We start from the raw sequence: 14,426 nt of genomic DNA on the forward strand, positions 1-14,426 counted from the left end.
GATCTGAGATTAGCCAATAAAAAGACTCTAGAAACAAATGGAAAATATTGAGAAAACTGATGCAGGTTCAGGGAAGATGAAGTATTCAAGCACAGCCAGGGAGCTATGACACACTCATCATATTCCACAGTTTAAAATATAAGCAGGGGGATGTTTTGTGTCCTAATTTTCATTCTCCTGCTGAGAAGAAGTCCTCTGATGTTAAATCAAATAAATAAATAAATAAAGCAAACCATATACTTTTAACTGAACAGCAGATTGTTGAAGATCTCCCGTAGAGTCAGGATTAATTTGCATCCTTGAGCAGTAAGAAGAGAGAATGTTGTGCTTAAAAGAGTTGTGTGTGCAGACCAACAATACAATGCAAATCATTTTTTTAAAAAAATTAACCTAATATAGATGACATTGATAAGCATTTTTTTTTTAGTTTGGAAACCAGAGAAAATGAAGGCATTTATTAAATTTGTAGGGAGGAGGGGGAAGGAACACTTTCACAATTTATTTTTTTGTAAAAACAAATCAAGAAAGAAACCAACAAACCAACCAACAGTGAATTCCTTTTCCCATACCTCACTGACATTTTGGCAAAGTAGCCTTTAAGAGAAAGGATTCCATATCTTGCTATGCATCAATCAAGACCTCTGACCTTCTTGTATTTTAATCAAGGTTTTTGTCAGTGTAGAGCAGGGCAAAAATGTGATCCTCCTGCTATTGTCACCCTCAAATGAAAGTCAGGAATGTTCTTCTGGTTTTGAACTCTTCTCTCAGCAATGTTCGCTGCACAGGTTTTTCTACTGGACCCTTTTCTGATTTCATATAGATCTCAAGAAGAAATGAGGCTTCACTTTTTAAGTCTCGAATGTGTCAAGTCTCTGAGTTAGGTAGAGATAAATGAAGACTCTTCACTTGCAGAGGCCTACCTATATTTCTGTGTCCTTGTAAAGGAGAAATATATGCCTCTTAACATAAGCTTGCCTCATATAACTTCACAAAGACAGAGGAAATATTTATTCTGCTCACATTTTAATTTGAATTTATGAAGTCTAAATTATCTAAATCAAGACATAGACTGAAACTTATATATGCTGAAATTTCTCTGTTGTAATATAGATTAAAAATATACAAAAATGTGTATGTTACAAAAATGCAATAAATTTGAAAAATATATTTGAATATAAATATATATGTACAGACACACATACACAAATATACAATTTTTCAAAATATTAAAAGAAAAATCACTTGGAAAAAAATTAAGATTGGAAATATGATAACGTGAGTGAAAGAATCACAACTCTACTGAGCAGTGTAGCAAACCTAGGGAAAGTAATAGTGATTAGATCTGCTTCAAAATTATTAGATTTTCTGGACAAGAACCTGTTGCCACATCCTGGATAACAATGAAGTGGGATTATTCCTCTGCAATTTTTTTCTGAGATGTCTGCAGTCAAGACTTTTTTCTCCTTGAAAATCCTTATACAATGTAGAGTTAGGATGAAAATACCTTTATTATATGAAAAGCAGGACACACATTATGCCAAAATTGGCATGCTGTTGAAATGATCAGTCACATGATCAATTATTAGTACAAAGTTGCTGATGATATCTTTTCAATAATTGTGATACCTACAAATCAATGTTATCTCTAATACGCTATCATTTATATAGGATATAAATGAATTTTCCCTAGAATCAAATTGCAATTTTAAAAGAATCTTAAATGCTTCCAGTTGTTTTCTACCTTTATGCTTAACTGACTTCCAACCCAAAGTGCTCTCCCATATATCAGTGGAAATGATCAGGAATTCTACTCACTCCAATGTCACCTGAGCCACAGCATCCATGGAACTGTATCCATTTTCCATGAAAATCTCTGTGTACCGTCCCATTTTGATGGCTTCTAGCCATTCACCTACAGATCTGTAGACACCATTTCCAAGTGGACTGTGTTCCCCTAATAAATTTGAAATTCTAAAAGAGAAATCAATGTATACATTAACAAAAACTTGTAAAAAAAAGTTGGATGTAAGGTTATTGTGCATTGAAAAAAACCAGCAAAAAGAGTTATCTAGTAACCCTGGAGGTGCCCAACATTAGTTTTTATTTATTTATTTTTATTTGTCATACAAATATAGTATTGTATTGTAGTATTTTTAACATAATATAAGGATAAAGTAGAGGGAGAAAAGATAAAAATACATTAGGACAGGAACAGTAGGCACAAAGGTGCACTTATATATTATATAAAAGCCTTACTTTATAGACAGCTATATAAATATTCTACAGGTCAATTTTAAGAGGCATAATTTCCTTCTGTCATGCCTTCCCCAGATTTTTAAACCCACATTTTAAAAATATAATTTATTTATTTAAATTTATTGACTGCTTAAAAAAAAACTAGAAAAACATTAAAAAAATATTTTTAAAAACCTAGAAAAATAACAAAAAATATTAAGCCAACAGGCAGCCCAGAATAAAATATTCTTCTACAAAAACTCACAAATATCATCTTGAAGCTTGGGGCATTTTTATGTCATTGATTTATTTTAGGGTGGTGGTGGTATTCTTTTCTCAAAATAATGAACACATTAAAATTATGATATGGTGATAGGGTAACATTACCAGCTGGTTTTCATAACTAGCTAATATACAGAAAACATGAAAAGTGAGTGGTGTGATTCAGGTGGAGGTTGCTATCTACTGCTGCTACTGCTGCGCTGTGTGTGCAGGTTTAGGTCACCGGCATGCTTGCGTGCACATCCCAATGAGATTTTGCTTCTGTGCAAAGGAAGCAAACTCTTGTGAGAAGAAGCATGTGTAGAAGAGATTTTAGTGATTTTTTTTTTGCTTCCATGCATGTGTAGGAGCAAAAAAAAAATCACTGAAATCTCATGCGTGTGCATTTTGCTTTTTATGCATATAAACAAACAAACAAATAAATTTGGTCTTTTTAAAAAAAGCTTAAAAACAGGTGTAGCAGATTTTCCCACATTATTTCTGTTATTATTGTCAAATTAGATTTCCACAAATGTTTTTTCCCAAATAAATTATAGGGATGGGATTTTCAACAACTTTTTATAATCAGCCAGTTTTGTATATATGCCACATTTGCAAAAGTTAAAACAACATATTATTTTATCCCAAAGGTGCTTTTCGAACAGGTAACTGTTTGAAAAAAGAAAAGAAAAACCAGAAAATCCAGTTGCCTCTCAGAAAAGCACTTTGGGTCAACCATGATCTGGATAACTGAGAATTTCCATAGACAATGAATTCTTTTAAATATCTCTTTTTCAAAAAGCAAAATACACAAATATTAAAAGTAGTGAAATATTTATCCGTTTAATATAACGTTCATTTCATTTTCTAGACAAAAAAATGCTGTTGAAATTTGCCTTATTACTGCCTTGAGGTCTGGGAGCCTACAACTAGTTCATGTTTTCTAAATTCTCTATTTCTGTTTCAGAACAACAAAAAATGAAACAACTAAGGGTACCACCTCTTTCCAAATTAGAAAAATAGTATGCATTTTGGCAATAATTAAAAATTGAGACACCTTGCATCAATGATATGAATTTGCACGAATTTGATTTTATATCTGAATTGTACATGAATTTGCATGAATTTTAATTTATACCTGCTTGATGTGTTCACCAATGTTTTCAGGCTACTGGGATTCCGAATGAGCTTTTCCAGTATGCAGACTATTTCATCAAATTTGGGCCTGCTATTTCGATCCTTCTGCCAGCAATCTAACATTAGCTGATAGAGAGCAGCTGAGCAGTCCATGGGACTTGGCAAACGATAACCTTCTTCAACAGCTTGAATCACCTAAGGAAAAATCAATCAATTTCCTTAATGTTCTTCTTTAATAAAAATTATTGTAATCAAAATTCCCCTGAAAAGGCAACAGGGGGATTTCTATTGTTAAAATATTCAGACCATGATTCTGCTAGATGACATTAAGTCTACACAAATGGTAGTATGAAAGATGTATATTTGGAAAACTCTAAATATTATTTGCAATTTCATGCAAGGAAGATATAATATGTTTTTTTATTATATTCTTGACTTCCTGATCATGTAATAGGGCTACTATAATCCAGTAAATAGTAAAAAGTTGACAAAGCCAGCACTAGTCAATCAAAATCCCTAGCTCAGTTTCAGATAAATAAGGCTTCCCAAATCTTGAGTTTTTGTAAATAAATGCATGGAATTGAAATGATATACATGACACTAAAAGAGTAGTGGCCATATCTTATACAGTGGTACCTCGAGATACGAGTTTAATTCGTTCCGGACCTGCGCTCTTAAGTCGAGCAGCTCTTATCTCGAACGACTTTTCCCCATAGGAATTAATGTAAATAATTTTAATTGGTTCCAGCCCTCAAAAAACTCACAAAGTTAGTCTAAATTATGCAAAAAGACATTGCAAGAATAAATGTAACTTTACTTATTAATAAGATGATAAGCTGAGAGCTTTCCTTCCCTTCCTCTTTTTACCCAAAACAATCAACATGGCAAACTTTTATTTTTATTCATTAAACTGTAGTTATTTATTCAACTTCACTGCCACCCAATCCTGTAGAGGGAGGAAAGAAGGGAGGAAGGAAAAGGAAAGCAAGAAATGGAGGGAGGAAAGGAAGGAAGGAAAGAAAGAAAGGAAGAAAGAAAGGAAGAAAGAAAGGGTGAAGGGACAGGAACAGAGGAAGGAAGCAAGGAAACTTATGAAAGGGGAGAGTAACTTCACTGCCACCCAATCCTGTAGAGGGAGGAAAGAAGGGAGGAAGGAAAAGGAAAGCAAGAAATAGAGGAAGGGAAGGTAAAAGAGAGAAAGAAAAAGAGCAAGAAAGAAAGCAAGCAAGAGAGAAAGAAAGAAAATGAAAGAGAAATAAAAATAGAGAGGGAGAATGAAAGAAATGGAAGGAGGGAAGGAAGGAGAGAAAGCAAGAGGAAGAAAGAAAGCAAGAGAAAGAAAGAAAGAAAGAAAGAAAGAGAAAGAAAAAAGAATGAAAGAGCAGGAGAGCAAGAGAGAAAAAGAAAGAGAGAGAGAAAGAAAGAAAGAAAGGCAACTTCAAAGAAAGGCTCACTGAGCATCTCTCACTCTCTCTTTCTATCCCTCTCTCTTTCTCTCCCCCCTCTCCCCCCCTTTCCCTCTCTCTTTCTCTCCCTCCCTCTCTCTTTCTCTCCCCCCCTCCCCCCCCCTTTCCCTCTCCCCCCCCAGGCCGGCAGCGATGTTTTAAAACAGCCGCGCCGTTTGCGAGCTAACTCCTGAGGTGCGGAAGTTCGCCTTCGGCGTTTGGGCCACTCGGAATGTGAAATTCAAAACAGCGTTCGGATCCCCCCACCCCCAGCAGAAGCCAAGGACCCCCAGAGTGGGGCGGCAGGGGAGGCGACCGCCTCTCCACTCACCAAGTGCCGGGATACGAGCCGAGAAGAGCCGGGCTGGCTTACTTTCCTTCCTTCCCGCGCTGATGCAGAGCCACTCGAACAAAGCGTCACGCCCCCCTGACGCTTTTGGCGGCAAAAGAGCCCAGCGTCGCTTCGGAAGCCACCGAAAGCATCAGAGGGGCGCGACGCTTTGTTCGAGTGGCTCTGCATCAGCGCGGGAAGGAAAGTAAGCCAGCCCGGCTCTTCTCGGCTCGTATCGCGGAGAGGGGCGGCATACAAATCCAAGTAATAAATGAAATAAAATAAAAAAATGTCTCTCCTCTCCCAGCTCTTATCTCGAGTAGCTCTTAAGTCGAGCAGCTCTTATGTCGGGGTTCCACTGGTACAGGGTTTTTTTTAAGTGTGTAATGGAATGTACTGTAATTGAAGACAGATATAGGTGTGTCTTCAGGAGCTTTTGAAAGACAAGGAGGGTGGTGGCAGTTCTAATCTCTGGGGGGAGTTGATTCCAGCGTGCTGGGGTCACCAGAGAAGGCTCTTCTCCTGGGTCGCACCAGACAGAATTGTGTAGTCGACGAGACCCGGAGAAGGCCCATTCTGTGGGACCTAATTGGCCGCTAGGATTCGTGGAGCAGAAGGCAGTCCCAAAGATATTCTGGTCCAATGTCATGTAGGGCTTTATAGGTCATAAACCACCACTTTCAATTGTGACCAGAAACTGATTGGCAGCCAGTGTAAGCCGCGGAGTGTTGATGAGACATGGGCATATCGAGGAAAGCCCATGATTGCTCTTGCGGCCACATTTTACACGATCTGAAGCTTCCAAACACTTTTCAAAGATAGCCCCATGTAGAAAGCGTTTACAGTAGTCGAACCTTGAGGTGATGAGGGCATGAGTGACCGTGAGCAGTGACTCCCTGTCCAAGTAGGGCCACAACTGGTGCACCAGACGAATCTGGGCAAATGCCCTCCTTGCTACAGCTGAAAGATGGTGCTCTAATGTTAGCTGTGGATGGAGGAGGACACCCAAGTTGCGGATCCTCTCCGAAGGGGTCAGTAATCCCCCCCGCAGGGATATATATGGATAGATGGAATTGTTCTTGAGAGGCAAAGCCCACAGCCCACTCCGTCTTGTCACGATTGAGCTTGAGCCTCTTGACACCCTCCAGACCCTAACAGCCTCCAGGCACCGACACATCACTTCCACTGCTTCGCTGACTGAACATGGGGTGGAGATGTACAGCTGGGTATCATCAGTGTACTGATGATACCTCACCCCATGCCCTTGGATGATCTCACCTAGTGGTTTCATGTAGATATTGAATAGCAGGGGGGAGAGGACTGACCCCTGAGGCACCTCACAAGGGAGAGACCTAGGGGTCGACCTCTTATCCCCCACTAACATCGACTGTGACCGGCTGGAGAGGCAGGAGGAGAACCACTGAAGGACAGTGCCTCCCACTCCCAACCCCTCCAGCTGATGCAGAAGGATACCATGGTCGATGGTATCGAAAGCCGCTGAGAGGTCAAGAAGCACCAGGACAGAGGATAAACTCCTGTCTCGGGCCTGCCAGAGATCATCCATCAGTGCGACCAAAACAGTTTCCATGCTGTAGCCGGGCCTGAACCCTGACTGTTGAGGGCCTAGATAATCGGCTTCTTCCAAGGACCGCTGGAGCAACACCACCTGGAGATTGAACGATAGTTGTTGAGTACGGCTAGGTACAGCGAAGATTTCTTGAGGAGGGGGCGAACGATAAATAAAAACTTCTCAAAAACATTATAAAACTCCATGTCAGGTTTGATAAGTATCTAAATGAAATGGTCTCTGGTTGACCCCTTATCCAGCAGCAAGATTTTGAAGTTGTCCAGCAGTAACAACAGCAGCAGCAAGATACTAACAAGAATTTTTCCAATTTCAACATCACAATGATTCCGAAAAGAGCACCTTTCCAGGAAAATATTAGAAATATCAAATAGTAGAATCAGCTGACCATGCTTGCTCAAAGTGTCAGAAACAGATCTTTGTTTTTCTACTGGGAGATACCAGCAGTGCATCACAGGCAGTTGACCATGGATTCAAATGATGGCAGCCCACAGGCAGTTGACCGTGGATGGTGCATCACAGGCAAGTATCTCCGGGACCGCCTTCTGCTTCACAAATCCCAGCGACCAGTTAGGTCCCACAGAGTTGGCCTTCTCCGGGTCCCATTGACTAAACAATGTCGTCTGGCGGGACCCAGGGGAAGAGCCTTCTCTGTGGTGGCCCCGACTCTCTGGAACCAACTCCCCCCAGATATCAGAGTTTCTCCCACCCTCCTTGCTTTTCGCAAGCTCCTTAAAACCCACCTCTGTCGTCAGGCATGGGGGAATTGAAATTTTCCCCTCCCCCCTAGACTTATAGAATTTATACATGGTATGCTTGTATGTATGATTGGTTCTTTAAATTGGGGTTTTTAAGATTATTTTTAATATTAGATTTGTTTACATTGTCTTTTTTATTGTTTTTAGCCTCCCCGAGTCTTCGGAGAGGGGCGGCATACAAATCTAATAAATAAATAAGTGATAGTGCATCACAGGCAGTTGACCATGGATTCAAATGATGGCAGCCCAGATTTGGACTGGGAGCTGTTCCATGTTTAGTACTACTAAGGGCTGGCTACTTGCATTAATATTTGATTCTGACAAGCTGATGCTTCAAGTAAGTTTTGTTTGATAGTAGGTTAATCTCATGTTCACTACTCAGAATTTCAAATTAAAATGAAGATCAGCTGCTGTGCCTGAAAAAGAACCTTATCTTTTTATCCATTAATCTTACTTCTTTTCTTCATTTCACTCATTTGAACATTCATACTATTTTCAGAATGGATTATTTGGACATTACTTGTACCTTTATATTTAGGCTTTTCAAATAAAAAAAGAAAATAATTAATATATATGACATCTTGATTTTGATGACTAACATATTTTCACAGAGAAGGAAAAAGAAATATTTACATCTTGATTGGTCATCTCCCAGTAGGGTCTCTCTCCATAGGACACTACTTCCCACATCACAATCCCATAGCTCCAGACATCACTGGCAGAGGTAAATTTGCGGAAGGCTATAGCTTCAGGAGCTGTCCATCGGATTGGGATTTTCCCTCCCTAGAAATATTATAAACATATATATATATATATAAAATATATAAATATTATCTCAATTAAGTTTTCTTGATGTGTCAAGGATTTTCTAGAGAAAATGAGTGGACAAGCATTTTTTAATTTTGAAAGATCTCCTCCTACATTATTAAATCCATTACATACCTTCAGATACATTAATTGCTGGTATACTATTTGAATTTAATTTGTATAACAACATACTGTTGGGTCATCACAGATGCTGAAGGAAAATACAAACAAGAATGCAGTGAACACAGTTTTAAGTCAGATGTTCCTGGATTGTTAACTAAATACTTAAAAAATATACAGAAAACACTTCATATCACAGTCTTGAGGTCAAAGCTGTACTGTGGGCCTGGAAACAAAATCTGTCATGGTACCCAAACATACAAATCTAATAAATAATAATAATAATAATAATAATAATAATAATAATAATAATAATTCTATAATTATTATTATTCTAAATTCAAATTGCAAGGGGAAAAGGATACATTATAGTCCAAGCCATAACTATTTCTGTGTATGCTCAGTCTTATAAAGAAATATTGGCATGTAATTCATCTATTGTTTAATAATACATATGATAAAAATAAGAAAACAAATGACTGCTCTCAGTGAGAACATAAGATAGAGTTATAGCTGGAAATTTATTTACTGACATTCATTGATGATATGGTATCAGATATAGTACTGAGACATCATACAATTGTTCCTATTCCAAGTTGAATTTTTTACATTTAAATTTAAAGTAGTTAATAAGTTTGTGCATCAAAAGAGACAATTTATTTAGTATATGATATTTAATACACTAAATAGAGTATATGGATAACAGTATAATATACTGTATATATAAAAAGGGTACATGTTACTGTGGTACACGTATGATGAAAATATGTAGCCAATTCTGTAAAGTATGTGGAATTCAAGTTATATATAAGTTACAGGTCACAATTTGAAAAACATTGGTTCTCTAACTAACAAATACTGTACTTAATTGGATAAATGGTGTAGATATTAATATATAAGAGACACTGTTTAGCATAAACAAAGTTCATAGAATCATAGCAATATATTATGATTGCTAGAAGGCAGGATAGAAAGAGAGACAATAGCTTACATGGGTGCTCATTAATGCAGATTACTCACACAACCATGCTATTCTTGCTGTGAGGATTTTACAAAATCTAATATGTTATTACTGATCTATATTTTGTTTCTGTATTTATCCTCGAATATACTTCTGATTGACAAAACTAAGAGGTTGGCTGTTGGTAGCTCTGGTTCAGGATCATTCTCCAAGTTGGGCGGAGCTAGCCTCCAAGTATAGGTTAAGACCAATGAGGACTGAAACAGTAGTATAAAAATTGCATCACTTCCTATATACCCCCTTCTAGATTCAGTCCTTGACCACAAAAGGATGCATGCAACACATTCTTGGACTCTAACTCAAGCCAAGACATGGAGAATTAATGGATTCAATGCAGAAATCTTCCCCAGTATATCTTCATCACCTATCTGGGTGGGATTGTTTTGTTTCAGTGCGAGAGAAAGCAGAGAACGCAGCCGGAGAGCCAGGAGATTCCCCCCATTGGCATCATCAAATTTTTAAAAAGAAAGAAAGAAAAAAAAGAAATTGGTACTGGGACACTGATGCAATGGGGGAGAACAAGTTTCCTCAATTAGATCATAGCTATTTGGTCTCCTTTGGTTAATGGGTATCCATTTTTTTTTCACCTTCGGTACCTGAGTGGAACCCTGCCCCATCTCATTCGATCTTAAACGAAGGGGTTCCCACCAGCCATTCAAATCAGTCCGCATGGAGGTAAGCCTTCTCTTTTGTTTACTCTCACTTCCAGCCATTTCCGGAAGGCCCCCACTGGCATGTAAGCTTAGTCATGTGGAGAGCAGGCCCCAGCAAGGTTTTCCCCATCATCACTATCGTGCGCTTCCCATTCTCCAAACTTTAGAGCAACCAACACAACCTACACAAGTTGGCTAAAGTATGCTCCAAGTTATCCCTCCTACTTTATTTCTAAAATAAATAAATAAATGTTCACAAGAAACTTACTCTTGTTGTGTAGGCAGCTTCAGGATCATCTTCAAGAATTCGAGAAAGTCCAAAGTCTGACACTTTACACATTAAATTACTATTGATTAGGATATTTCTGGCAGCCAAGTCTCTATGTACATAACCCATGTCAGACAAATACTTCATCCCAGATGCTATTCCTCGGAGCATACCAACCAACTGAATTACTGTAAAGCGCCCGTCATTCTTCTGTAAAAAGTACAGAATTACAAAATTACAGAAACAAATGGCTAATTTGATTCCAACAAAGGAAAAGGAAATGCTGCAAATATTTTCATAATATGTTCCAAATCCTCAGGAGCAACTTTAAAAATTTATTGTTATCAAGACTTTTACAGTCATCAACCAGCAAGAAAGCCAGATTCTGATATAATTTAATGAACCAACCAAATGAATTGAAAGTGAAATAGGAGTTAAAACTTCAAAAAAAAAATCTTGGCAACTGGATATATTTATTTCTGCATCCCATTATTTAATTATTTAGGATGTCAATTTATGTGTCTACTTTCAATTGATGCAGTAGGGGAGCAGCTATCCACTTCCCAGAAAAAGGAGGGACAACAAAATATTCTGAAATTGTTATATTTTATAAACTTATATAGTGTTTTTCCAGGACTTGAAACCCATCAGCGTTATTATGTCTTCTGCTAATCTGGAACACAGGAAAATCAGGAAAAAAAATCACTTGTCTATTCCAATTTTTTCCAAATTCTGCAGTGGCATCTATTTTCTCCTTCTCACTCCACTCAAATGGGAAAGAAAACAAATACCGTATTTTTCAGAGTATAAGATGCACCGGAGTATAAAATGTACCTTAGTTTTTGGGGAGGAAAATAGGGGGGGAAATCTGCTTATCAGATATTAATTACTTCTTTGAAATTTTGGTGTGTCTTATACACCGGTGGCGCAGCAGTTAGAGTGCAGTAGTGCAAGCTACTTCTGCTGATCACTGGCTGCCAGCAATTTGGTAGATTGAATCTCAGTAGGCTCAAGGTTGATTCAGCCTTCCATCCTTCCAAGCTTGGTAAAATGAGGACCCAGATTGATGGGCGCAATATGCTTACTCTCTTAGAGAGGGCTGTAAAACACTATGAAGCAGTATATAAATCTAAATGCTAATGCTATTATAGTCTGAAAAATATGGTAGCTTGTGCAGAAAGCAGTAGTTCAAGTATTAACTGGCACCAGCCATCCAAAATGTATTATTCTATGCTGGAAAAACTATGTTAGTTCTAATTCATAAGGTCAATTCATAATCTAACACCAAGAAACAATTAAAATGTTTAACAAAAAATTACATTTTCTTTCCCAGTGCCATGTTCAAATAGAGGGTATAAAAGCAAGGTTTAATTTACTATAAAGAACCAGGTACTTTTGAAGTAAATAATGAATGAGAAAAATCCTGTACTGTTATGTTCCATGAGAAATATGTTGAAATTTAAAATTGTTCAAGGATGTTTTTACTGAATTAAACAACTCCCCTGGAGTTCTGTTTCTATCGGACTTCAGAACCAGGTTTCAGTTTGTGAACCAGCATTATTAATAACAGGCTTGAAATTTGAGACTGCAATTAAAGAAAATAATTAATGGGAAAACATAATTAATTCCAACTGAATGATTGCTAATGATTGTTAAATGTCAATATCATGTAGTCATAAACCTTTTCTGTACTACATCACTTCAGTTTCTTCCCTTATGTATGTCAACATACCATATAGGAGGTATTACTCAATGTAAAAAAGCAGAGCTATTACTGGGAAAATAAAAAACATCTTAGAAGTCAATAATGAATTACTCAGTCACTAAGAAAACTGCATGATGAACACATCCATGAAATTAGTAGGATTTGAGATTAACCTAAAAAAGATTTTTGTTTAAGGAAAACACATTTCTTCTGGAACAAAAATTATAAAATGGTTGATTAATACCTGACATGCATATACATTTAAAGCTTACCTTTAAAAATGTATCCAAGGATCCATTTTCCATATATTCAGTTACAATCATGACTGGTTTACCTGGATAAAATAGATTAAAGGTCCATCACCTGTAGCTATTGGAACAGCAGATGACTAATGTGCTTTTGTATATATAGCATAAAGTTTAACTAATTTATGCTGCTTATATATAACAGAGGATGTATAAGTATAAGATGGCAAAAAGTCATTTATATCTGTATAATACCAGCAGTTCTCGAATTTCAATTGAAATGTAGCCTGCTCATTATGGTAAGAAATCAGGATGAGCATTAATTGAACTTCCTCACATAGTCATCTCCCATCCCAATCTTCCCACTACAATCATTAAATGAATACACTGTATGTGATTCATTAAATGGAACACGGGATGCCTCAGGAGTGGGGATTCCCTTGTAAACCTGGTATAGGCACAAGCACATCTGCCTCGGGGCTCCAGGGCTCTCTCTCACCCACAAGATATCGCATGCTCCCCCCTCCCGTTCCTTGAGGTCCTCACAGGACACATTTTGAAGATCTCAAGAACTCAAGAGGTTGGAATCGATGATGGGTTTTAAATTCCATTGTTACTGGTTTGTGTCCGTGCTTCGGCATATGTGCAATGCTTCTGCACATGTGCAGAAGCACCTGGGGCTGATGGGCAGAGCCTCCTGTTGTCACTGCTACTGAATTAGTGGCAACCCACCACTGGTTGTGATAGGAAAGGAGAATAGGCTGTTCCATTGCTGAACCACATGGCACAATACCACAAGCAAACTGAGTTTTGCCAGTGTTATTTTTCACTGTTTTTTTCCCTTGCTAATGTTAGTCAGAGTTCTATCAGTGTTAGTTTCACTAATGTTAGTGAAATTAGTTATAGGAAAAGACAACAGAGGATTTCTTTTCTTTGTTAAGGCTATTCTTAATTCTGCAAGCTTTAGCTTTACTGGCATAACACAAGCAGAGCTAATGCTGGCAAAGCTATTGTTAGCATTACCAAGGAAAAGAAGACATGAGAGCTGCACCAGCATTATTTTTCGCTAAGAAACTATGTCTGCTTGTGGTTGTGCCATGTGACTCAGCAATAGACCATCCTGTTCTTCTTCCCTATCCTGATCTCCTTGGCTGTGGAGATTTTAAAAGGTATGAGTGATTGTTGACTAAGGCGGGACTCCATAAAGTGACAAAGCAGGCAGTGAAGTGTGGGAATAATAGGCAGAGGGACATACAATCAGTCGTAAAGATAAATGACCCTGGGGGAGCTATAGTAGCTGTAATTTAAAACTGAATCATAGGTATTTTGGGGGATGTCTGCCATAACTTCAAATTGTCATTAAATGATTCAGCCTAAGTCAAGGGCTATTTGTATGTACAAAAACATACTTGCAAACTTATGACACTCATCTGAAGAGCGTAATTTGCTGCTATTCCCTAAAGTCAGTTTTTGTGTTCAATCTACATTTATCCCATTATAATCTCTGATTTACCAGATTTTAGTTTTATTGAGTTTTGGATACAATACACAAAATTTACCTAGGTAACAAATACTTCTGTGCAATTCTATAAAGTCTCACTTATCATTTATGTATGCAAAAATATATAAAACAAGCCATGCATAAAATCCCATTTAGTTTAACTGACATTCTATTAAAACCTATTTTCCACATTTGCCTAGTAAACTGATTGTTTAAATGGCTTGTATCTAAACTGTCTGTTTTAACTCCCACATGCAATTCCATTTTTGTAATTCATATATTTACTAATACAAGAGTGAAAATAAGTGCAATAAGAAATAAAAAGTAATTTGAAATATATATATGGACAACATT

General features: G+C 37.5%; 1 protein-coding gene across 1 annotated transcript in view; it reads right to left on the reverse strand.

Moving 5' to 3' along the window:
• Positions 1 to 1,783: 1,783 nt before the first annotated feature.
• EPHA5 (EPH receptor A5) overlaps positions 1,784 to 14,426 on the reverse strand; it is a 123,426-nt gene continuing 110,783 nt past the window's right edge. Inside the window, exons 11-15 of the mRNA XM_070729368.1 lie at positions 12,599 to 12,660; positions 10,622 to 10,831; positions 8,386 to 8,535; positions 3,635 to 3,828; positions 1,784 to 1,971 (exon numbers count right to left, since the gene is read on the reverse strand). Coding sequence (XP_070585469.1) covers positions 1,812 to 1,971; positions 3,635 to 3,828; positions 8,386 to 8,535; positions 10,622 to 10,831; positions 12,599 to 12,660 — 776 coding nt within the window. The 3' untranslated portion in view covers positions 1,784 to 1,811. The remainder of the gene's footprint in view (positions 1,972 to 3,634; positions 3,829 to 8,385; positions 8,536 to 10,621; positions 10,832 to 12,598; positions 12,661 to 14,426) is intronic.

This window comes from Erythrolamprus reginae, chromosome Z (assembly GCF_031021105.1).
Source record: "Erythrolamprus reginae isolate rEryReg1 chromosome Z, rEryReg1.hap1, whole genome shotgun sequence".
In the NCBI taxonomy this organism is placed as follows: Eukaryota; Metazoa; Chordata; class Lepidosauria; order Squamata; family Dipsadidae; genus Erythrolamprus; species Erythrolamprus reginae.